This window comes from Schistocerca americana, chromosome 1, assembly GCF_021461395.2.
Source record: "Schistocerca americana isolate TAMUIC-IGC-003095 chromosome 1, iqSchAmer2.1, whole genome shotgun sequence".
Lineage (NCBI taxonomy): Eukaryota > Metazoa > Arthropoda > Insecta > Orthoptera > Acrididae > Schistocerca > Schistocerca americana.
The window spans coordinates 503,779,889-503,804,417 of NC_060119.1; the positions used below are offsets into that span (position 1 = coordinate 503,779,889).

Consider the following 24,529-nt stretch of genomic DNA (forward strand, 5'->3'; position numbering starts at 1 on the left):
CTTTTGGGCGGTAACTGATCAATGTCTTCACAGGCAAGTTTTACATTCCATACAACATATGCACCTATAAACAGAATTTACATAAATATTAACGACGAAGTGTACCACCGATTGCTCCCGTTCGATCCTTCCATCGACAGTGTACCACGCTCGACTCTACCGATTATGTTACCACCACCAATTTGAACCTTGACGTGTTACCTGTTAGCTACACGTGATAAACCCTTCAGTAAGTGATCTATCACATAATTTGTGATTAGTTGAGTGTAAAATAATATTGTGAGACCTCTCGTTTTAGGAATCGGGCTTTTATAATAAAATGTCAATATATTTAGGTAGCAGTGTAGTGCGTCTAAATACGACCACCGCCTCACGGTGAGAAACGGGAAAATCAGCTCCACCAGATAAATGAGAGGATCAATACGGGCGCCGCCCGGTGGTGAGAAACAATTCTCAGCGCCGGCGTGAACGTGTTAATACTGTACGTTACAAAATTTCTCGGATTCCATTACATATAGCATCAATGCATATCATGAGTGCAAAACTCGTATTTTTTTAGCGACAACTTGGACGAGATACTATTTTATGTCTTTTTGAGAACAGCTAGTGGCCAAATGCATCAGGAAACAAATATTTGTGATCACTACAAACATGCTTTTAAACTGTGTTAGCATTTTCATTTGACTGCTGGATGCTGCAGCGTAGCTCACTTGTTTTGTTTCGGTGCGCTGTGTTTCAGACAGCAACTTCGTGCTGGGCAACGCGCAGGTGCCGGCGCTGTACCCGATCGTGTACTGCTCGGACGGCTTCTGCGAGCTGACGGGGTGGGCGCGCGCGCAGATCATGCAGAAGGGCTGCGCCTGCAAGTTCCTCTACGGACCGGACACCGCGGACGAGCACAAGCTGCAGATCGAGCGCGCGCTCGACGCCAAGACGGAGCTCAAGCTGGAGGTCATCTTCTACAAGAAGAATGGTCAGTCCGCTGCCTGCTCACTCTCCAGTCAGCATATTTTAATTTCACTTACTCCTCTAAATGGAGGCAAGAAACATGTCCACACTGTTCACCGCTTCCTTTGCTCGTCTTACCTGTGAACAGTTTCCTGAAATTCACACATTATTTTGAAGCTGCATTGCGTTGTAGAGATTCGTGAAACTCATATTACCTTCCTACTGAAAACTCCCTATTATTCGAGCTACTGCGGACCCGAGACTGAAAGGATAACCGAAATACACAGATAATCCAAATTACACGTGTTTTCTGTCGGAAGCTGTAATTTACTGTACTTACAAAAAATGCTTCATAACACACTTGATACCCCACTTCAATACTTGCTCGCCGCAAACTAGCATTTGTATACAAAACTACTCTTGAATCCACACATATTACAAAAGCGAGTGTACGTATGTATGTACTCGTATGTACGTTTGTATGTATGTTCCACATCTCCTAAGCCACCGGATCTATTTCAATCAAACTCAGTACACATATGACCTACTGTGTGCAAATCTCCGCTGAGGGGTAAGAACGCGCTACGTATCAAAAGGGGTGCGTATGATGGCAAAAAATCAGTGTAGTTCACAACGTGTGAATACCAATAATTTATTTATTTATTTATTGATTTATTTAACCTGGCAAGATTAGGGCCATCAGGCCCTCTCTTACATCTAACCAGGCATTCTACTTATTTTACATTCATATGTTTTAGTAGGAATGTTAAACTACATCTAGTACAAAATGTGAAATAAATAATTAGAAAGGTACACCTGGAAAAATACATACATATAGAGTTTATATTTGTAGATCATAAGTACTATTATAAATAGACATTATTGAAGAGAACAGATTTTAGATAGGAGTGCTGGCAGCAGGGAGTATGAGGGAGACTCATGGTGAAGGGAGGAGAAGAATAGAGACATGATGAAACATAATTAAGGAAATATAAAGGAAAAGAAGATTGCGTGGCTAATAGAGATAGATGAAGAGGAAGGCATCTCAGGAGCAAGATAGGAGACGCTAGCTTTGCTATTTGACAGATGAGAGGATTAGCCTTCTACATTAATTTTGTGGAGAACTTTATGAGGATGATAGTAGGAAATGCTTCAACTTCTTCTTAAAAGCAGCAGGAGATTGAATTTTGCGCAAGGTAAGGGGCAGTTTATTCCAGAGGCGGATAGCGGCGACTGAGAAGGAGTTTGCAAAAGTTTTTGTTTTGTGAGTGGGCACAGTTAGGATACCAAATAAGCGTGACCTCGTGTTTCGATTATGATGGCATGACAGGTTTTTAATCTCTGAAGCAAGATACTGGGGTGCTTGCGTGACGAGGAGTCGGTGAAGTAGACATAGAGTGTGGTAGTAACGCAATTTTTCCGGCCGCAGCCACCCTAGCTCGGAGTATGAAGCACTAACATGATCATATCGGCGAATGTTGCAGGTGTAACGCACACAGGCATTCATGGTTAGCTCTAGCCGTCTTTTGTTTTCACTATTCATGCCTTGTTGAATCACATCACAATAGTGGAACGAGTGCTTGCACGAGCTGGCGTTTCAAGTCCTGTGGAAATATGTTCCGAAACTTTTTGAGAGCATAGAGACAAGCAGACGTCTTTCGGCACACTGCGACTGTATTCTCCGCCCAGTTGAGATGCTCATCCAAAGTTACACCCAAGATCTTCACTGTTTTCTGGTATGGTATTGGAGTACCGTCGAGCAGAATAGGAGGTAGCCGTTCGCGGAAATCTGAACTTATTTACTGAACTTATTTACTCATCCAGAATTTGAAAATGAGAGCATTTAGTGTGTGTGCATGAATTTCTAAGGGACGAAACTGCTTAGGTCATCTGTCCCTAGACTTACACACTACTTAAACTAACTTACGCTGAACAACACACACATCCATACTCGAGGGAGGACTCAAACCTCCTGCGGGATGGGCCGCGCAGTCCGTTACATGACTGCTCAAACCGCGCGACCACTCCGCGCAGCAGCACTTCGTGACTGGGAACATACTTAACAAATAATTTCGAACTTTTCAAAACTATTTCTCGCTGATAAACCGCCCAAAATAACGAAAGCAAAAAAGTTCATCGCTTACTACATCATTTACTTAAACTGCCATACAACGTTTTAATTTATTACGTCTTTGCTACTAAGTGCATTAGTGACACATTTTACAGACAATACTCACATATACCATTGAATGCAGCAACAAAATTATATTACTGTACGTCACATATTTCAGGAGATACGACTTAAAATACTGAAATGCTTGAGAAACTGCTGCTACATGTATTACTTTCTGCTACTAACTCTAATCGCAATATATTTCAGAGATCGTATCCACATATGCCGCTCAATGTACCTACATAAATATATCATTGTGCCACGCATAGTTCAAGACAAGCGGCGTCATTAACATTGAGCTACGTGAAAATGAAACTGCAGGGTTAAATTCGCTAGAGGTACTTGTGAAATACCTGTACCAACACGTGTGAAATATGTTAAATATGTATGAAATATATATGACATATGCCGCTCGGGATTAGCCGAGAGGTCTAGGGCGCTGCAGTCATGGACTGTGCGGCTGCTCCTGGCGGAGGTTCGAGTCCTCCCTCGGGCATGGGTGTGTGTGTTTGTCCTTAGGATTATTTAGGTTAAGTAGTGTGTAAGCTTAGGGACTGATGACCTTAGCAGTTAAGTCCCATACGATTTCACACACACATATATATGACATGTTAGTACGGGGACAAATACATGGGTAAAAATTGGATGTAAGAACCACTAGATTCCTACTGGGATAAGGCAGATACCGTGGAGAGAGAAAGGGAAGGGGGGTAGGAGGACATGCACCGACATAGAGGGGGAAAGAGGAGATGGGCACAGATAGGGGTAGGAGGATGTGAACAGAGTGGGGGGGTGGGGGGATAGAAGGGCATGAACTGAATAAGGAGGCAGAAGGAGATGGATAGAGACACGGGGAGGAACAGATAGGCAAAGAGGGGCGGGAGCAGAAGATGAACAGCTAGAGGGGGGAGGAAATGGACAGAGCAAGGGGAGAGTAGGAGATGAAAAGAGAGCGGGAGGGAAGGAGATGGGCTGATAGAAGCTACTCACACTATATATCGTTTCACTTGCTTTTAACTTACTTTCGGGAAATAATCTTCCCATATTTTTCTGTTTTTCTTTATCATCCATTTTTTCCCCAAGAAGAAACTTCGGGATAATCAAATGAATTTTGTCCTGTACTCTCGAATAATATATCACAACACATTTGAGTGCCTCGTTGACCGTGACGGCGGATCCGTTGATAGCCACTTCCACTTCTTCGTTCACCGAATACACTTTGTTCACTGTATACGCACCACATAGCTGCTCATACACCGATTCATAAGTATTGTTTTATTTATTATTCGTGGGTGGTTTCCTCGTCTAAGCGTTCACAGTTAGAAATTTGTAGTAAAAAAATATTCGTTCTAATTATAACAGAATACTGCTGTCTTTGTAAGCTATCTGATCAAAAATATCCGGTCGCCCATGTGTGATACGGAATTGATCACTAGATGTCACGAGAGGCGCAGCCACCACTATAAAAGGAGAAGAGAATTATAGTGTTATCAGTAGGGAAGCGGTAACAGCTGAAAAAGTCTGATAGGAGAGTCCAGTAACTTCGTACGGACTGATGACCATAGCTGTTGAGTCCCATAGTGCTCAGAGCCATTTGAACTTCGTACGTGAACTGATCACTGGATGTCACCTGAGTGACAGATCCATCCGGGATACGTCAACCCTTCTATAGCTGCACAAGTAGATTTTTTGTGATGTGATTGTGAAGCGGAAGCTATGAGGAACAAGGTTACTTAAACCAAGGCCAGGCAGACTTCATCTACGGACGAACAGTGACCCTCGAGCGTAGTGGAGACTGGCTGTAAAATATAGCATTAAATCAGCTATGAGCTCCATAATGTTACCGGTAGTCCATCAAGTGTAATGACTGTCCTTACACAGAAATAACAAGGGGCAGCGGTCAGCAGCTCCCCATAAGCCACACGTTTCTGCTGTCAACGCTAAGCGACGCTTGAGGTGGTATGAAGAGCTACGCGTCCGGTCACTGGATTACTGGAACGGAGTGATTTTTAGTGGTAACTCACTGTATACCCTGTGACAACCCGATGGAAGGTTTTGGGTTTGACGAAAGCTTCGAGAAAGTTACCTGCCTTCACGTGTTGTGTCAAGAGTGAAGTACGGAGAAGGCTGTGTTACAGTATGGGGATTTTCGTGGCTATACCGTCGTGCCCTTACTGAACTTAAGAAAACGCTAAATTTGTAAAGGTATGCACATACACTATGTGATCAAAAGTATCTCGACATCTGGCTGAAATGACTTCCAAGTTCGTGGGGCCCTCCATCGGTAATGCTGGAATTCAGTATGCTGTTGGCCCTCCCTCAGCGCTGATGACAGCTTTCACTCACGTACGCATACGTTCAATCATGTGCTGGAAGGTTTCTTGGGGAACGACAGCCCATTCTTCACGAAGTGCTGCACTGAGGAGAGGTATCGACGTCAGTCAGTGAGGCCTAGCACGAATTCGGCGTTCCAAAACATCGCAAAGGTGTTCTATCGGATTCAGGTCAGGACTCTGTGCAGGTTATTCCATTACAGGGATGTTATTATCGTGTAACCACTCCGCCACGGGCCGTGATATGAACAGGTGCTCGACCGTGTTGAAAGATGCAATCGCCATTCCAGAACTGCTCTTCAACAATGGGAAGCAAGAAGGTGCTCAAAACATCAATGTAGGCCTGTGCTGTGATTTTTTTTTTTTTTAATCATCAGTGTTCTGACAGGACTGATGCGGCCCGCCACGAATTCCTCTCCTGCGCCAGCATCTTCATCTCAGAGTAGCACTTGCAACCTATGTCCTCTATTATTTGCTGGCTTTATTCCAAACTCTGTCTCCCGCTACAGCTTTTGCCTTCTACAGCTCCCTCTAGAACCATGGAAGTAATTCCCTCCTGTCGTAACAGATATTCTATTATCCTGTCTTCCTTATCAGTGTTTTCCACACATTGCTTTCCTCTCCGATTCTGCACAGAACCTACTCATTCCTTACCTTATCAGTCCACCTAACTTTCAACATTCATCTGTAGCACCACATCTCAAATGCTTCGATTCTCTTCTGTTCCGGTTTTCCAACAGTCCATGTTTCACTACCATTCAATGCTGTACTCCAGACGTATATTCTCAGAAATTTCTTCCTCAATTTAAGGCAGATATTTGATGTTAGTAGACTTCTCTTGGCCACATTTCTTAGATTTACTCTCAGTCCATACTCTGTACTCCTTAGACTGTTCATTCCAATCAGCAGATCATGCAATTCTTCTTCACTTTCACTCAGGATAGCAATGTCATCAGCGAATGGTATCATTGATTTCCTTTCACCTTGAATTTTAATTCCACTGCTGAACCTTTCTTTTATTTCCATCATTGTTTTCTCGATGTACAGATTGAACAGTACGGGCGAAAGACTACAGTCTGTGATAGTGCCACGCGAAACAACATGGGATGCAAGCCCCCTCCATGAAATGCACGACCACACCATAACACCACCGCCTCTGAATTGTACTGTTGGCGCAACACACGCTCTCAGATGACGTTCACCGGGGATTCGCCATACCCACACCCTGACATCGGATCGCCACATTGTGTACCGTGATTCGTCACTGCACGTTTTTCCATTTTTCAATCGTCCAATGTTTACGCTACTTACACCAAGCGAAGCGTCGTTTGGCATTTGTCGGCGTGATGTGTGGCTTATGAGCAGCCACTCGACCATGAAATCCTATTTTTCTCACCTCCCGCTTAACTGTCATAGTACTTGCAATGGATCTGATGCAGTTTGGAATTCCTGCCTGATGGTCTGGGTAGGTGCGCCTATTACACATAGTACCCTCTTCAACTGTCGGCGATCTCTGTCAGTCAACAGGCGAAGTCGGCCTGTACGCTATTGTGCTGTACGTCTCCCTGCACGTTTCCACTTCACTATCTCATCGTAAACAGTTGACCTAGGGATATTTTGGAGTGTGGAAATCTCGCGTACAGACGTATGACACAAGTGACACCAAATCACCTGACCACGTTCCAAGTCCGTGAGTTCCGCTGAGCGCCCCTTTCTGCTCTCTCGTGATGTCTAATGACTGCTGAAGTCGCTGATATGGAGTACCTTGCAGTAGGTGGCAGCACAATGCATCAAATATGGAAAAAGTATATTTTTTGGGCGTGTCCGGATACTTTTGACAACATAGTGTATTTTTTAGCACCGTGTGCTGCTTACAGTAGAGGAACAGCTCACGTGCGATTATTGCTTGTGTCTGCATGACAGTGCACGCTGGCAAAAAGCGGCATATGTGAGGAACTGGTTTTGGGAAAATATTCTTGAAATGGGCCGGTCTGACTAGAGTTCCGACATGAACCTAATGCAATACCTTTGGGATGAGGCAGAATGGCCACTTCATTCTGAACCCCAGTGTCCGGCATCACTACTTGTTCGCGTTTCGACTGTTGAGGCAGAATGGTCAACAGATATTGAAGCAACTCGTTGAAAGTGTCCCCAGCAAACTCAAGACCGTCATAGATGTCTTGACACTTTTGATGAGATAGAGTGTTTTACTTGTTTAAAATCTGGAAAATAAGCGCGGGTAGCCTGCAATTCGAATAATCTCCACCATCATAATTGGAAAATTCTGTAATCCGGAAACTGAGTTCGAGGTCAACATTTGACACGTATCTCACTTATCACATACGCAAGACTAATTCCCCATCATTATACGGATGTTTACGAAAGAGTATGATCGTATAGCTTAACACACAGCGCTCTAGTTTGCGGAACATGGAAATAAACGAAGTCTGGATGGCACCTGCGCCGTGGATTAACTACCATTCGTGTGGTACACTGGCCAGCTTGAGTGTGATTTTAGGCGGTTTTCCTTGCTCTTTTAGGCAAATTTTGAACTGGCCACCTCTTTCTGCCTAAAAAAATACGACAAACATATATTAAGTAGTATAATCACATGATTCCACTCGCTCGGGTTTAAGTCATAGCTGTTGCGATAGAATGGGCATTCTGGCACAAAATTAATAAAGTAAATTTTCTGAGTCACAATAAAAACGGCCCCCGAACGGCGGGATAAGCGCTATGAGAGAGATACACCCAGAATTAAGTCAAATTATTCAGTAGTAGATGAAGCAGCGGTCATAGACTGTCCTGCCACAATTAAATTTCATCATACATTTCTCCAAACTCTTGGCATATAAACTTAAAAGAATTATCACGTTGCCAGTGAGTGACCTGTGTTTCTAATTACACCTAGGCACATTTACTCTTTCGATCCGAGCAGGAATTAAATCTCCATCATTTGAGTAAGTTTACGTAAGGTCGGTATTACACTATCAAATTTCTTTGTCCAATATCTTTGTCCAATATCTTTGTCAAAGATATTTGGTAGTGTAATAGGGACTTTGTCAAATGTCGTCCAATATTTGATCAAATCTAGGGCCTCGCTGTATATTTGATCAAAGAAACCGCTTGTCTTCTGTTCACTGCAATGTGACATGCTACCACATGGAGCGCTAGCATCGCTGCTGCGTTCTGTCGTCTGTACACGTAGGTACAGTTATTTCTGTAAGCTTCCGTAACAGCTATAATTTCTCGAATATTCTCGTTGTAGTCATTTCGCGAAACGTATCGCTTCGGATTTTAAGTCAGATCGGTAGTCAAATTTTAATTTCAGAGTCCTTGAACGCCTCTCTCATTGCTCTCCTTACGCTCATTTTCTCTTCGTCCAGCTTTCATTTGTAAAATAGGCTTTGACCTCTCTTGAATCCGTGATGAAGCCTCATTGTTTATGTAGCAGTTTTCTAGCAAGACTTTTAAACTTCGGTGGATTTTTCCCATCCCTTAAGACCTTGCTCGGAACATACTTCTCTAAGGCGTAGTGAACGTTGGTTTTGATTTTTTTTTTCCATTTGTGCTCCACATCTTCGAACTCAGCACTGAATATTTGATGCTGACTAATCACATACCGTGCAATTTATATCATGTCACTCTCGGCAAGTATAAAATGTTTTCATGGAATTTCTTAAATTCCTAGTAATACCAAGTGTTATCACAGTCTTATGACCACTGATACCCTCATCTACGTCAATGATTCGAGAAGTTGAGGTCTGTTTGTTGTTAGGAAGTCTAAGACGTTTCTTTCTCGAGTTCTCTAATTGTCGGCGCAAAGTAACTTTCAGACAAGATCATTTAGGACAGTATCACACGAATCCCTATCTCTGGCACTAGTTTTGATTCGCATGGCTCTCTCAATCTATATCTGACAGGTTGAATTGATCCCTTACTTAAATCGCATTATAAGGAAACTTATTCACGAAATTCTCAAAGTTCTCTCTGAAGCACTCAATCAATACAGCTCCTGACGCATGCGGTCTATAAAAGCATCCGAATACCATGTTTGATCCTCCTTTGATACTTAATATCATCCAGATTAATCCACATTCGGATTATGTGATAACCTCGCTGGATGTTACTGAAATCTTTAATGCAATAAATACGGCGCCACCAGTGGTGACTAACCTATTCTTCCGGTAAATATTCCAATTCGATCATAGGATGTCGTTGCTATTCACTTTAGGTGAAACGCTTAAGATGATATTAGTAAACTACAGAAGTATCTATGGTAAGGTTCCAGAATTAGAACGCGTTATTGGTTATAATGCCCATACACTATGTATTTGTGGGGACGAGCATTCTGGGAGAACAATGTGGTTGATATATTTTCGATTTCGGCGAGCATTTCATCTCTGACTCCAAGGGGTGGTTCCTCTAACTTAAAAACTTAGCATGCGTGCCACACGTACTCCGCCTATTGTATGTTGTACGTGCCTCATCTTTGAAAGGGAGTTCTGCAACTCTGCACTCCATCTCGTTTAGGCCTTCCACTCTGCTCCAAGCCACAGGAATGCGATCGATCCTGGGTAGGATGCTAAAAGCAGCGAACTTAGCCTACACCCCGTGTGGAGTGCTATCTATCTTTAAGCAAAGAAATATTCTTTACAATAATAATGTAAAAACAATGGGCAACTTGCGAATGTCCCATTTAAAATGAAGTACCTTTGCTATGACTTGGGATCATGCCTATTTCAATGTGAAATTCTTCCGGTAGTAATACTTTACGAACAATTATTTTTCACATGTAATTGCCAATAAGCGTCTCGAGAATAATTTTGTTAGTTGCCTATCTTTATAAACACGTTGCTGGTCGAAATCAGGAGTACATTTAGTGATGTCCAGTAAGAAGGACAAACGTGCGCATTCTTATATTAAAACAGTAAGGCCATAAACGCCATAGTAAGGGAAAATGTTATTTTTTTCGTAGATGCTGAGTCAATTTAAAAACGTACGTGTGAGCAAAACTTCAGCAGGAGACTCCAAAGATGAGTCAAGAATAAATAGTCAAGTAATGAAGATAATAGATTATTACATTCAAACAGCGAAAACGAAAATATGGTGCCACCGATCACTACAATTATACTCGTAGTAATGACAACAAAACACAATGAAATTTCACTCTTCAGCGGAGCGTACGCTGATATGAAACTTCCTGACAGATTAAAACTGTGTGTCGCACCGAGACTCGAGCTCGGGACCTTTGCCTTTCGCAGGCAAGTGCTCGACCATCCTTTTTTACCGGAGGTTGAAAATACCACATCAGTTGTAAATTTGTTTTATTATCACGACCGGTTTCGGGCTCTCATAAGCCCATCCTCAAGTGTCGCAACTGTGCTGCGACCCCCGAGCGCCGTCCGCTTATGAGAGCCCGAAACCGGTCGTGATAATAAAACAAATTTACAGCTGAAGCGGTATTTTCAACCTCTGGTATAATGCTCAGTTGCGGATGTTCTTCCAACAGGATTGTTCATCTTTTTTATCTATTTTTCTTTTTTTTAATAGGTAGACGCGTTGGCCATGTTTATAAAACCAACTTTTTTTTTATAGTGCTCTGCCGACTCCTTTATTTATGTATTTATTTATTTTCTTCCTTGTACAGAACAAATGGTTCAAATGGCTCTGAGCACTATGGGACTTAACATCTGAGGTCATCAGTCCCCTAGAACTTAGAACTACTTAAACCTAACTAACCTAAGGACATCACACACATCCGTGCCCGAGGCAGGACTCGAACCTGCGACCGTAGCAGTCGCGCGGTTCCGGACTGCGCGCCTAGAACCGCTAGACCACCGCGGCCGGCTACAGAACAGTAAAGCCACATATTACACGAACAAAATTTTGGAGGTAATGAGAAAACATATAAAAATCTCTGTTCTTTAAAAATAAAAGACAACGTTCTTCCTCAACATCCGCCTTTTTCATGTAAATGTGAATCAGCATCATTAACGTCACTACTTTTTTTATACGGGGAGCGCATGAGAAAGAAAACAAGTAGGCGGCAGATACAAAGCTATCCGTGAATAAAAATGTGTAAGGTAAAAAATATTATAGGATGAAAGAGAACTGTAAGAAATTAGGAAGACTTGCTGCGCAATGCTCCACTTTGTCGCGCCTTCAAAACAACGTCCATTCTATCATTGATCATCAGAAGGGGAAGGTGTTATCGCCCAGTATTGGCTGGAACGTTTCGTCGACGTTCCAGCTCCAGCCCGACAGTGTCGATGTCGGCGAAGGGCGTGGTGGCTGGTGTACTTGGAGACGTGTTCAGAAGTCCTCCGGATCGACGATGTCTTTCTGGAAGAGGTAATTGATAGCCATGCCACTGATCCATGGTATGTCGTGCCACTTAGACGATGAAAAGTACGTCTTATCAGGATATATCTGCATGGTAGGAGAGTCGTGATGTGGGGGTGCTTGGAGTAGAAGGCCACAATCTTCTGTACGAAGATCCAGACGGCTGCTTCTGCTCCACACTCAAAACGGTGTAAATCTATATCCTCGACCTTGCACTTGAGGCTCAGGGGTGAGTCCACCAGCGCGATGCGATGCAGTTTCTGTGTTGTAGTATATTTGCCGTTGACTAGAAGGCATGCGTCGCGGTTTTGTCAGTGGCGTGGTATGGTTGATGGGTCGTTTTCCTCACTGTAGGCCATGAAACCCTGGGGTGACGTGCTTCGACGCGGTTTAGGGCTGGCTACGGTCGAAACAGGCAGTATATGTCGTGAGTGGTCGTCTTCCTGGTTCTGGGGAGCTTGGTGCATCTATAGCTGTAATCCAAAAAGAAACGGCCGATGTGCGACATCGGAGGTGGAATGTATGCCAAAGACGTCAGTGGGCGTCTCGAAATAGGTGATCAACATTCCAGTAAAAATAGCATTTTTACCATTTCAGTTACCGGAGCATAGTATTGGTGCAAAATGCTGATGTCTCACGTTAACCAGATTGAGGCCACTATCCCGCTTCGGTAAGGTGAGGGCATCATAGTGGACTTAGATGTGTCCGAAATATATAAAATACTCGAAAGCCACCTGTAGTCTGGCCGCCATTGTCGCAATAATGGGCGGAATCTGCGCGATGTGGGGTACCCGGGCTGCCAGATGAGCATTAACGAAGGTGATTCTGGCACATATTCAGCGGGTGTAGTAGGTAATTCTGTATGTTTGCCCGGATGCTTTGCAGAAGCGGCCGAAAGCTGATCGCCGAGGAGCGGTGAATGTCTCGCGTGTACGCCAATCTGAGACAGAGAAGGGTATCCACCAGTTGAAATGGAACTACGCTGCCTGTGGGAAGGCCACGGCCGATCTTCAGGGCCCATGATTTTGCGATGTTCGTAGGGCTGCCTGCCCCTGCACTGTAACGGATAATCCTTTGCATCGCAGCTTCTACGCCAGCTGCTGAACGTACGATGAGAGCCAAGTCGTCCGCATAGGCTCGGCAGCGGAACACATGATCCCGGAGTGGAAAACCTGCCAAGAGTCACCGTAATCCACAAGTGAATGGTTCTATCGCAATGGCATAAAGCACCGTCGACAGTGGGCAACCTAGCGGGGCTGAGCGTTTGATCCGTTTAGGTTCCGTAAGTCTGCCGTTGACGAGATGCCTTGACGGCTCTAAGCACTATGGAACTTAAAATCTGAGGTCATCAGTCCCCTAGACTTAGAACTACTTAAACCTAACTAACCTAAGGACATCACATACATCCATGCCCGAGGCAGGATCCGAACCTGCGACCGTAGCAGCAGTGCGGTTCCGGACTGAAGCGCCTAGAACCGCTCGGCCACTACGGCAAACCTTGACGTTGCCCCTAGAAGGAGTCGCTTAATCATCTGCATAATCAGCTGCTTGAACGTTGGGGAAATCGCCATCCGGTCCATCACAGCGTTGAGAAATGCATGACTGACACGGTCAAACGCTTGATTGAAGTCGATGGACATTAACGCACCTGTCAGTCGTGAGTGTGTTGCCACAACGATCACATCTCGATATTCACTGAGGCCAGTCGTGTATTATGGTCGTCGTGGGAAACCATTTCTCGTACTATATTTTTAAGTCGCACAGCTAGAAGGTGTGTGAAGTCATAATTAAGTAACGTGATTGGCCGATAACTATCGAGTCGTGTTCCTTCTGTAGGTTTCGGGACTGGTATGAGTAAGACTTCCATTAACGTTGATGGCGGGACAGCTGCGCCGGACAAAAGTTCGCGACGCGGGATTAGCCGAGCGGTCTTAGGCGCTGCAGTCATGGACTGAGCGGCTGGTCCCGGGGGAGGTTCGAGTCCTCCCTCAGGCAGGAGTGTGTGTGTTTGTCCTTAGGATAATTTAGGTTCAGTAGTGTGTAAGCTTAGGGACTGATGACCTTTGCAGTTAAGTCCCATAATATTTCACACACATTTGGACATTTTGACGAAAGTTCGCAGTACATGTCTCTCCATCGTGGCAACATCAAATCTTGGAAGGTTCTGTAAAATTCGAGCGGTAAATCATCCGGGTCGGAAGACCGATTCAGTGATCCTTTGGCGACAGCGCCAAGGACGTTGTGGGTGGTCACTTCCGCAGCCACGGGGGATGCTGCAGCGGGCAATCTCAGCAATGGCCTCTGTACCGGCAGATGCTTCTTGATAGAGAGTAGTGAGTTGTGAAGTCATCGGCATTGGAAGCTTGCGAAATCAGATGTCGTCCATCAAGTAGGTCTAAAGTTGTCCATAAGGCTTATCGGCGTCGGCAAACGTTTTGAACAATATGATCCATAGAAGGTTCTTCACCGTTAATCCTTTCTTGGCCGCATGTTCGCATAATGACTCCTTCCAGATGGCACCTGGTCAGGGCTAAATCTTTGCCTTGATGAGCTGAGCTCCTTTTAGATGGTCCGGGGACGGGGAATGGTCCTTGAGCTCGAGTAAGTTTAACATGGGAGCCGATATTATTGGTGTTGATGGTAGCGATTCGGTATTCCTGACTGGGGATCCGTGCTGCCGATATGTACGTAGCTGGTGAAGGTTGCCTTGGTAGAAATCTGTTGTGTGGTGATTCCACCTGGCTTTGGCTCTGCCATAGCATGTCAAGATGCGTCGGATGGCCAGTTTGGCGCACAGTAACCACTATTGCAGTACGGTCTCGTAACGCTTGATGCGTTGAACACAAGTGTGCCACATGTCGGTGGCCTGTTGTCGACATTCAGGGTCCCGAAGTAGCGTGACGTTGCGTTTTCGAGGTCCTGAACTGCGCCATATAGATTGTCCACGTAGGTTGATACAGATGTAGATGTCATGACCCGAAAAGGCAGACGGCCAACGTTCCGCTTCGAGGAGAACGTCTGAGAGCGTCAGGTATATATACAGTCTATCGAGTTGGCTGGCGGAGTGGCTCGTGATATGTGTGTGCCCCGGGCGGTGGACAAGGAAGCGAGGTCTCGGACATGCGGTAAAATGGGGGTATTGGTCAGTACGCTCGATAACACAGTTGAAATCTCCACCTACGATGAGGTGATCGTATCTGCAGAGGAGTAAAGGCGTGATATATTCTGCCTGGAATACGAGCGATTCCACCGTTTATTTGTGCCCGATGGGGCGTAGAGATTTATGATTTTGATTTTCTCAACTGCCATGGCCACTGCTGGGAGCTATTCAATATCGGAAACTGCAATCCCTTCTCGGAGGACGATAGCTGCGCCTGTGTGTTCCATAGCCACCGGGGCGGCGTACGTCTCGTATCCATAAGACATCTACCAAGTTGCTGTCCTCGGTTCTTATAGCATAGCATGTCGTTTATGCTGCTCTTAGCGTGTCGCAGAGCAATTGAAGTTTGACGTGGGAGCCGATATTATTGGTGTTGATGGTACCTATTCGGTATGCCTGGTGTGGAATCCGTGCTGTCGATATGAACGTAGCTGGTGGATTGTGGAAGTCCATGCTAATCGCAGGAGTCGCCTTAGAAACATTCCCACAATTTTAGTGTTGGTCTAACGGAGGAACAGATCTCATTTCCGCATCGGGTGGAGATAGCAAATCCCCGTCGTCCGACCGTGAGAAGTGTCTATCATTTTCAATATTGGTGAGAGGTGGCAGCGCCTGCCGAGTCGGCTCAATTGCTTTGGTGACGATGGGCTTGCTATGTTCCATGGCTTCTGCGGGCGGGTCTCGCTAACGATCTCTGTTAGACGGCTCATCGTCTTGTGGATGACGCGTCTCCGTGGCAGAGGATAAAGGGTTATCGTGTACACCGTGAGATTTATGCGCCACCTCTTCGTCATGCGGAGGGGGCTCAGTGGCCGATTCTGATGTCTTATGGCGTTTTTTTCATCGTTTGGGCGACTTTTGCTTCCAGCAATGTGGTTCAAATGGGTCTGAGCACTATGGGACTTAACATCTATGGTCATCAGTCCCCTAGAACTTAGAACTACTTAAACCTAACTAACCTAAGGACAGCACACAACACCCAGTCAACACGAGGCAGAGAAAATCCCTGACTCCGCCGGGAAGCGAGAACGCTGCCGCACGACCACGAGCTGCGGACCGCGGCAATGTGTATCGGTGTCTGAGGAAGGAAGAGATTCGTGTTTTCCCGTTACAAAAGCTGCGGGTGCTATGATAAGGTCGTTAGTGTCCATAAAACCCTTGTTCGTATCCTTGTGATGTTCTATGATGCGGTCGTCAGTCTCCATAAAACTGTCGCTGGTATCCTTGTGCTCTTCTAGCATGGGTGTGTCCTGCTGTAAGTCATGTTCGGTGTCAAGGTGCTGGGACGCCCCCGCGTGTATCAGTACAGAGAGACGCACATGATCTGCGTCTTGTGAGTGCTGGACGTGCATTGTCGTAGCATAGGTGACTGGAAGGGTGGCTGTGGTTCGGTCGGCGTTCGTGTCGCCCTGCCGTTGTTGTGGCGTTGCAAGCATTCATTACGAACGTGGCCTTCTTGGCCACAGCCGGAACATGTTCGAGGTCGTCCGTCGTAAATGACCACCGCATGGCAGCCGCCTGTAGAAAAGTACGTTGGGACGTGCCCTTTGAAACTTGTCTCACACCATTAAGCGCTGGATACGTCGTAAACAGTGCCCACGTCTCGGCTGCGTGACTCCGGACTTTTCCGTACGGGCTTAGCACCGCGATGACTTCATCGTCCTTCACTTAGGCAGTTCGAATACATGGATCGTTCGGAGGCCAAGTCCTGTGTGGTCCACATCCACAGGCCCGACGTTGCCGTCAGAGTGTCGAAATTTTAGTCCATGTCGCATCCGTTGAATAATCTCGTTGTACGCAGCGTCGGAAGTCAACGTAAGCGATGCTGCTAATGATCGATAAGTGTATGCCGATGGGTGTCACGGGGGTCAACGCATAGAAGGCGTTCGACGGCCAATGCTTCGGGTCATGCAAATACATTTGAAAAGGTGAACTTAAGCGCGCTCTTCCTGCAAGGGTTGGCCATTATACCTTGTTCGACTGACAAGCGCGGTGAAGTGGAAGTAAACACTCGGCGCGCGCAGCGACGTGGACGGCCGAGCGCGGTGCGCACTGCTGCCCTGCCACATGACTCACGACCCGTCCTCACAGCTTTAACTCCACCAGTATCTCGTCCCCTACCGATCAAACTTCACAGAAGCTCTCCTGCAGAGACAGCAGACGAGGTGCTGGTGAAATTAAAGCTGAGAGGACGAGTCGTGAGTCGTGCTTGGGTAGCTCAGATGGTAGAGCACTAGCCCGCGAGAGGCAAAAGTGCCGAGTTCGAATTTCGGTTCGGCACACAGTTTTAATCTGCCAGAAAGTTTCACAACGAAACAACTTACCAAACGCATTTGAAAGCGATAGTCACAAAGAAATCTACGCAAAACATACTATCGAATTCATGAGCTAATTCGGGTCAGTTGTTCTGTGCATTTGGAGATTGTGAGAATCTTTGGGAATTAGTGATTAATGTCATCACGAAATCATAAACATTTCCAGGATACTGATTATGCTGGAGATTTCGCTAAATGGTGATGTTTTATTTACTTAAAAAATCTGTTGACATGTTGAACTAACGAATAAATAAGAACTAAATATTTACTCATTGATATTTCAAGTACCACACGGACGGACGACCACATGTCATTACCAAGTAAGTTATTCAGAAGTCTGTCACCAGCTAAAGCTGTAGGTGAATTCCTCATGAAACTTCAATTAGAGGATAGGAGACCGAGAACATAGTGATGAAAATCCTAGTTGTGTGTGTCAGCGCTCTAGGTGAGAAGCGGTGGAGACTGGTTTAGGTAAGCAAACCGATTACAGGGCTTTAGGTGCATATGCGAGAGATAGCCACGTAGGATCGTGTAATGCCCTAAGTCTTCTCGTATCTAAATCTCCTGGACTGATACGATATCAGTTTCCGTAATGTATACCCAAGGATATAATCACGGAATATTCCATCTACAAAAGCCAAAATATACACGCCGTTCCGAAACGAGTTTTTCAGCGATCTATTATCTATTCCGCTCGCCAACAAGATAATAATTATAAAATTCCAGAGTTTATACTTATAACTTTATACAAGTAGTGCCTTGTGACATATAAATCGCAAATATTTCATCAAACAGCTCAAAATATGACAAGGTACTTAGGCAAACAGAGCAACTGATTCGCTGTATGTGTAATATACACAACTACTATGTGTCAATAGATACAACTAAAGTGAGTCTTCTAGAAAACGGCATCATGTCCTTTTAAGGAAGTTGAAGAGCTGCTGAGCAGAGGCATTGAACTCTTCCTTCAATAAGCTCTCTAATTTAAAAACAAAAATGTGCATCATTCCTTAAAAGAAAGCGTAATTGCTTCAATATTTCAATAAATACAGTAGTGATTAATATTAATATTATAGCAAAATCATCTCCTAAGTACGTACTACTGCCTCCCGAAAATATTCACTCTATACTTCCAATAGGTTTTCATTATCATGTTGAACATTTAGAATAACAGACAAGAACCTAAAATGCGATGAGAAAATAGCTACAGTCTGCAGGAACGCATCAGCATGTCTGTGTAAGCTGCCAAAATGTAAAAAGCTTTTCTCTTTTCACTATAAAAATTAATTTGAACAGTCGGTTACACTTCCGTTGTTGATTACAGCGATCTTAGACTGCAAGATCTTTCTCAAAGAAACTCTAGTCTCTTGGTGCTGGTGCGTACGATATATTTCCACTTCCTGATCGAATTTAACCATCTTGTGCACAGCTTTAATGAACTTCCGCACTCCAAAAAGATCTTTGTTCTTGCAGTCTATTTCAACAACTCTTCCTCAGGCAAATGCAAAAAATTTGCACACACATTGTCTCCCTTGCCGTCTTATCGACATAAACAGCTCCTCGCATCTTCCCTCTACCTTCACACTTTTATGTAAACAACACAGCAGAAACTGTCATCCTCTTCACAGAAAAATACTTTCTGTCACCGTCTATCAATCCCTCGCCTTTTCAAAACTGCTTTCAGCATAAGGTACCCACGTTTGGCATGATCTCCTTTACTAAATCCCCCACGCCCGGGTTCCCGGGTTCGATTCCCGGCGGGGTCAGGGATTTTCTCTGCCTCGTGATGACTGGGTGTTGTGTGCTGTCCTTAGGTTAGTTAGGTTTAAGTAGTTCTAAGTTCTAGGGTACTGATGACCATAGATGTTAAATTCCATAGTGCTCAGAGCCATTTGAACCTTTACTAAATCTGGCAACTAAATAACATTACCTGCTTCAAAAGATCGCTAAGGATCAACCTACTATGCATTCCTAAAGAACAAATCAATAAAAAAAAATTCTATCGAAAATTTTGAAAAAATATCCCCATCGAAGGTTGAAGTAACTTTTTGTATTTTTTGATTTACCGGTCCGGTGTCGAGGACATGCTCATCATCAGCAGTCCGATGGAAGATACATAAAAATAATGCATAATTAATGCTATGCTCTATATGTTATGAGGGTAACGGCCTTGCCGCAGTGAATACACCGGTTCCCGTGAATCACCGAAGTTGAGCGCTTTCAGGCGTGGCCTGCACTTGGATGGGTTACCATCCAGCCGCCATGTGCTGTTACCATTTTTCGGGGTGCTCTCGGCCTCGTGATGCCAATTGAGGAGCTACTCGACCGAATAGTAGCGGCTCCGGTCAAAGAAAACCATCATAACGACCGGGAGAGCGGTGTGCCGACCACACGCCCCTCCTATCCGCATCCTCAGCTGAGGATGACACGGCGGTCGGATGGTCCCGATGGACCACTTGTGGCCTGAAGACGGAGTGCTGTGCTGTATATGTTATAGGAGTATGAATCTGTAATTACAACTTACTTATATTTTACTTGCACTCCTCATAAAATTTTTCAGATGTTTTATTAATTTTATATACTTTCTAGCACACTATCATACGATCATAATTGAGACAACTGTACTTTCAAACATCAGTGACACATATATATATGAAGATGGTATCTCTTCTTTCGGACATGTCCGAAAGAACAGATACCATCGGTGACCATGCAGCTCGTTAAAATGACATTTCAAGAAAATGAATACCCTTAGCTACGTACAGGCACTGATATAAGTCATCGGGGACGGTTGAAAATGTGTTCCCCGACCGGGACACGAACCCGGGATCTCCTGCTTACATGTCAGACGCTCTATCCATCTTTCCTTTTTCATTTTTTTTAAAAAAGAGTAGAGTGGTCAGTTACGAGCAGGTGGACACAAGGCGGGCAGGGGTGGAAACCCGAGGCCTGGCGGCGATGCCTCCCCCCTCCCATCCCTGAATCACTGCCTCAAAGTAGCTTTTTGATTTATATTGGCAATTCGTTTATTAGTCCAGTGAAACTGTCAGAAAAAAAGCCTGTACCTTGCAAAAGGTGGGGTAGAAGATTTTATTTTTTTAACTCGTTCATATTGTTGGAAAGGTTAGAAAACCAAGTTTTGCCAACAAAATTTCTCTTGGGAAAACTTTCTGCAGTCAAAAAAATTCGAAAATTTCGGACTTTTTCACTTTTTTCAAAATATCTCAGTTTCATTTGCTCCTATCGCTTTTCTATTTTCTTTTTTAAACAGCACAAAATTCTCGACAAATTTGATTGTCGCCATTTTTTTCTACTCCCAGTATCTAAGGCGCTACAGCGCGTCAAAAAATACCATTTTTTTCAAATTTCGAGCAAAGAATAGTTGGTGACAATTTCCACGATGTAAAGTTCCGTAGAAAAGATAAAGTTGTGACTCTCCTTTCTGCGTTCAATTCTGTAAAAGCACGGAGCACAAAAAATAACTCCTGTTGATCCTTTGACTCTTTTCCAAAGGATTTGTTTAATGAAACAAAGTGAAGAAGAGTTAAAAGCCTTTCTGAAATATGAATTTGCTCCTTACCCAATGTCCCTATTCTCAGAAAAAGGCATGCGAAAAGGAACAAAATCTTCATTCTACAATGCCTTCGTTCCAGTGGAAGATGTGAAGTCAGGTGGACCTAGTAAGTTTTTTGTCATTGATGGATGGTACCTTATCCACAAAGTGACTTGGACTCGAAATGTTTACTTCAAGTCAGTAGCCCAAAGCTATGTTTCTTACCTGCAACGTCATGGATCTCAATTTGCTATTGTATTTGATGGGTATCCATGTGAGGGAGACAAATGTAGCACAAAGAGTGCTGAGAGGATTCGTAGATCCAAACAACATTCTTCGGTTGACGTTGTGGTTGAATCAGAGATCGCGGTGGCCGTGAGGTTCTGGCGTTGCAGTCCGGAACCGCGGGACTGCTACGGTCGTAGGTTCGAATCCTGCCTCGGGCATGGGTGTGTGTGATGTCCTTAGGTTAGTTAGGTTTAAGTAGTTCTAAGTTCTAGGGGACTTATGACCTAAGATGTTGAGTCCCATAGTGCTCAGAGCCATTTGAACCATTTTGAATCAGAGATGGTGAACCAAGTCCCTCAGGACAAGTTCTTGTACAACGAACGAAACAAGATGCGTTTGATCACACTTCTTAAAATGGAATTTCTGGAGTGTAGCATTGAGGTGCATCAGGCATAAGAAGATGCTGACGTTATAATAGTAACATCTGCCATTTCAAGAACCAAAGATTTTGGAAGTGTTGTCATTGTAGGAGAAGATGTAGACCTGCTTGTGCTCATGACCGCTTTGGGGCAAGGCATTGAAAACTTATTTTTCTTAAAGCCAGGAAGAGGAAATGCAGAAGACAAGTGGTTTTCCACTGCATCTTACAAGTTTGATAGTGAATATATTCTGTTCACTCACGCCTTTAGCGGATGTGATACAACATCTGCTTTTTTTGGTCAAGGAAAAACTAAGTGCTGCAATATTGTTGCGAAAAATGAACACCTAACCTCAGCGCTTTGCACGTCCAATAAACCACATGCTACCCGTGAAGAAATAATAACTGCAGGAGAACAGGTTACTATCGCATTGTATAGTGGAGGTGTCAGCAGTTCCCACACACTAGAACATTTGCCGTACCAGCTATTCGCCAAGTCTGCCACAAAAAGCAAACTGAATCTTGCACGGTTGCCACCTACACAAGATTATGCACAACATCATTCGTTGCGGACTTACCAGCAACTCCAAAGTTGGATGGGAAACTAGGAACCTCCTGAGAAATGGGGCTGGAATCACAGTGACCACGGTCCAATACCCGTTATAATGAGCCAAGATCCAGCACCTGAAGCACTTCTTCACATTGTTTAATGCTCATGCAAGCTGAACTGTGGCGGAGCGTGCTCCTGCAGAAAAGTGGGTTTGAAATGTTCTTCATTGCCCGCATCTCGTGGTCGTGCGGTAGCGTTCTCGCTTCCCACGCCCGGGTTCCCGGGTTCGATTCCCGGCGGGGTCTGAGACTTTCTCTGCCTCGTGATGGCTGGGTGTTGTGTGCTGTCCTTAGGTTAGTTAGGTTTAAGTAGTTCTAAGTTCTGGGGGACTGATGACCATCGATGTTAAGTCCCATAGTGCTCAGAGCCATTTGAACCATTTTTGTTCTTCATTTTGCAAGAAATGTATTGGGGTCAACTGTGAAAACGTGCCTAAATTTTTATATGAAGACAGTGAAGAAGATGTTATGGAGGATGTTGAGGAAACCGCTGACGAAACCAACGAACTTGCTGTGGCTGACTCGCTGTTTAAAGAAGAGGTCAGTCTGCCATCAACTCCATGTACAGACCCTGAATCCGCAACTCAAGGTATTTCTGGTGACACTTAGGAACCTGGCCCATCAAAACGTTGGAAGTGATGCTCATATCTGTCTCAAGTGCGCTTAAGTGCAATATTACAAGTATTACACACCCAGAACAGTCAACATTTTTTAGTAACTGACAATACATTTTAATTGTAATAAAGCTACTTATTTTTAATGTCAGCTGTGTGGCTGTTATACACAAGACTAATTACCTAACTAATTAGGTTGCCTTTTGCAGCTAATAATAGTTCAGTTTCCTGAGACAATTTATTTTGTGTACGTGTGTATGTCTGTGTGTGTGTGTGTGTGTGTGTGTGTGTGTGTGTGTGTGTGTTTATGTCTCTTAATGATGTATTTTTATATTTATGGTTTTACAAATACCAGGGCTGAGGTGGCCCATAGTGAACTTCAGGTAGTGATGTAAGAATCACAATAATTTGGTGCCCAGCAATCCTCATGTTGCATACAGAGAAATTGAATACCTGAAAGTGAGGTGGTAAATTCCAACTTGTAACATGATGTATAATGTATTTATTCTACACAAGCAGAAACTGAAAAAAATATTCAAAAATAAGGTATCTTGTCACTATGCTCAAAATTTGAAAAATTGGTATTTTTTGAGGCGCTGTAGCGCCTTAAATATTGGGAGTAGAAAAAAATGGCAAGATCAAATTTGTAGAGAATTTTGTGCTCTTTAAAAAATAAAATAGACGTTAAAGCGATAGGAGCAAATGAAACTGAGATATTTTGAAAAACTGAAAAAAGTCCGAAATTTTCGAAGTTTTTTGACCGCAGAAAGTTTTCCCAAGCGAAATTTTGTTGGCAAAACTCGGTTTTATAATCTTTCCAACCATATGAACGAGTTGAAAAAATAAACTCTTCTACCCCACCTTTTGCAAGGTATATCTACTATTTGACTGGACTATATTAACAAGTTGTAGGAAAATAATAATAATAATACTGATGTAAGCTAAGAGGTGTGAAGCAATAAACAGTAGAGTTGGTGGAATAACCATGTTCGGGTATAGTGCATAAAAGAAGGAAGCGCGTGTCCATGCGCCCACTCCACTGTGGGTTACGGTATAGAAAGTAGCGCGGAGGGTCTCAGATGTCAGCAGAGGGGGCGAGTGTGCTGTCGGCGTGTGGCACCATCCAACTGAGCGGGGGTGATGTAAAGATCGTGTGAAGGTAATTGGCGAAGAAGGCGCAGTAGCGCGGTCGGTAAACTTCACTGTGGGCGCTTTGTAAGTACTGCCTGAAGTCAAGGCGTGATATGTCGCCATCACCATACATGTAGGTGATCGTCCATCCCTTGACCCATACAATCGCGTGATTTTTGGTGGCGGGGAAATAAGTATCCTCAGGATGGATAAAAGTCCATGGGTCAATCGAATCCGGCGGAACGCGGAGTTAACAGGCAACGAACTGTCGGCCAAGTTTCTAGACGTCACTGGTGGCAGCACAAGTCAGTTGGTGGACGTCACACCCATGAAGTGGCAAATGGAGCAAAGTGGAGAGTCTGTTAGTCCGATGGCGTGAAGACGCTGATTTGTGGCGAATTTTCCACTTGCCACATGGTGCCATGTTGCCCGGACTTTGGAGGGAGGAATAAGCTGGTGGATATGACGCCAAACCATGGGCCACCGCTTGACTGATGTCTGAGTTCGATACTGTTGCTGGATATGTAACGAAGCAGTGGGGTGTAAAAATCTTGAGGTTGAGGAGAACGCGTGGCAGGTAAGTGTGTTTGAGCACAACTGAAGTCGACGACGAAACCGGAAATGTGCGTCAGATGGTGCTTGATGTGTCCGACTGTAACTGGTGGCATTATGTTGGCCAGCACAAGAATTTCCAGCAAGCTC

At 44.4% G+C, this 24,529-nt stretch overlaps 1 protein-coding gene across 1 annotated transcript in view; it reads left to right on the top strand.

Moving 5' to 3' along the window:
- Positions 1 to 761: 761 nt before the first annotated feature.
- Positions 762 to 24,529, top strand: part of LOC124624305 (potassium voltage-gated channel subfamily H member 8) — a 496,049-nt gene continuing 472,281 nt past the window's right edge. The window contains exon 1 of the mRNA XM_047149098.1: positions 762 to 973. Within this exon, the coding sequence (XP_047005054.1) occupies positions 844 to 973 (130 nt within the window). The 5' untranslated portion in view covers positions 762 to 843. The remainder of the gene's footprint in view (positions 974 to 24,529) is intronic.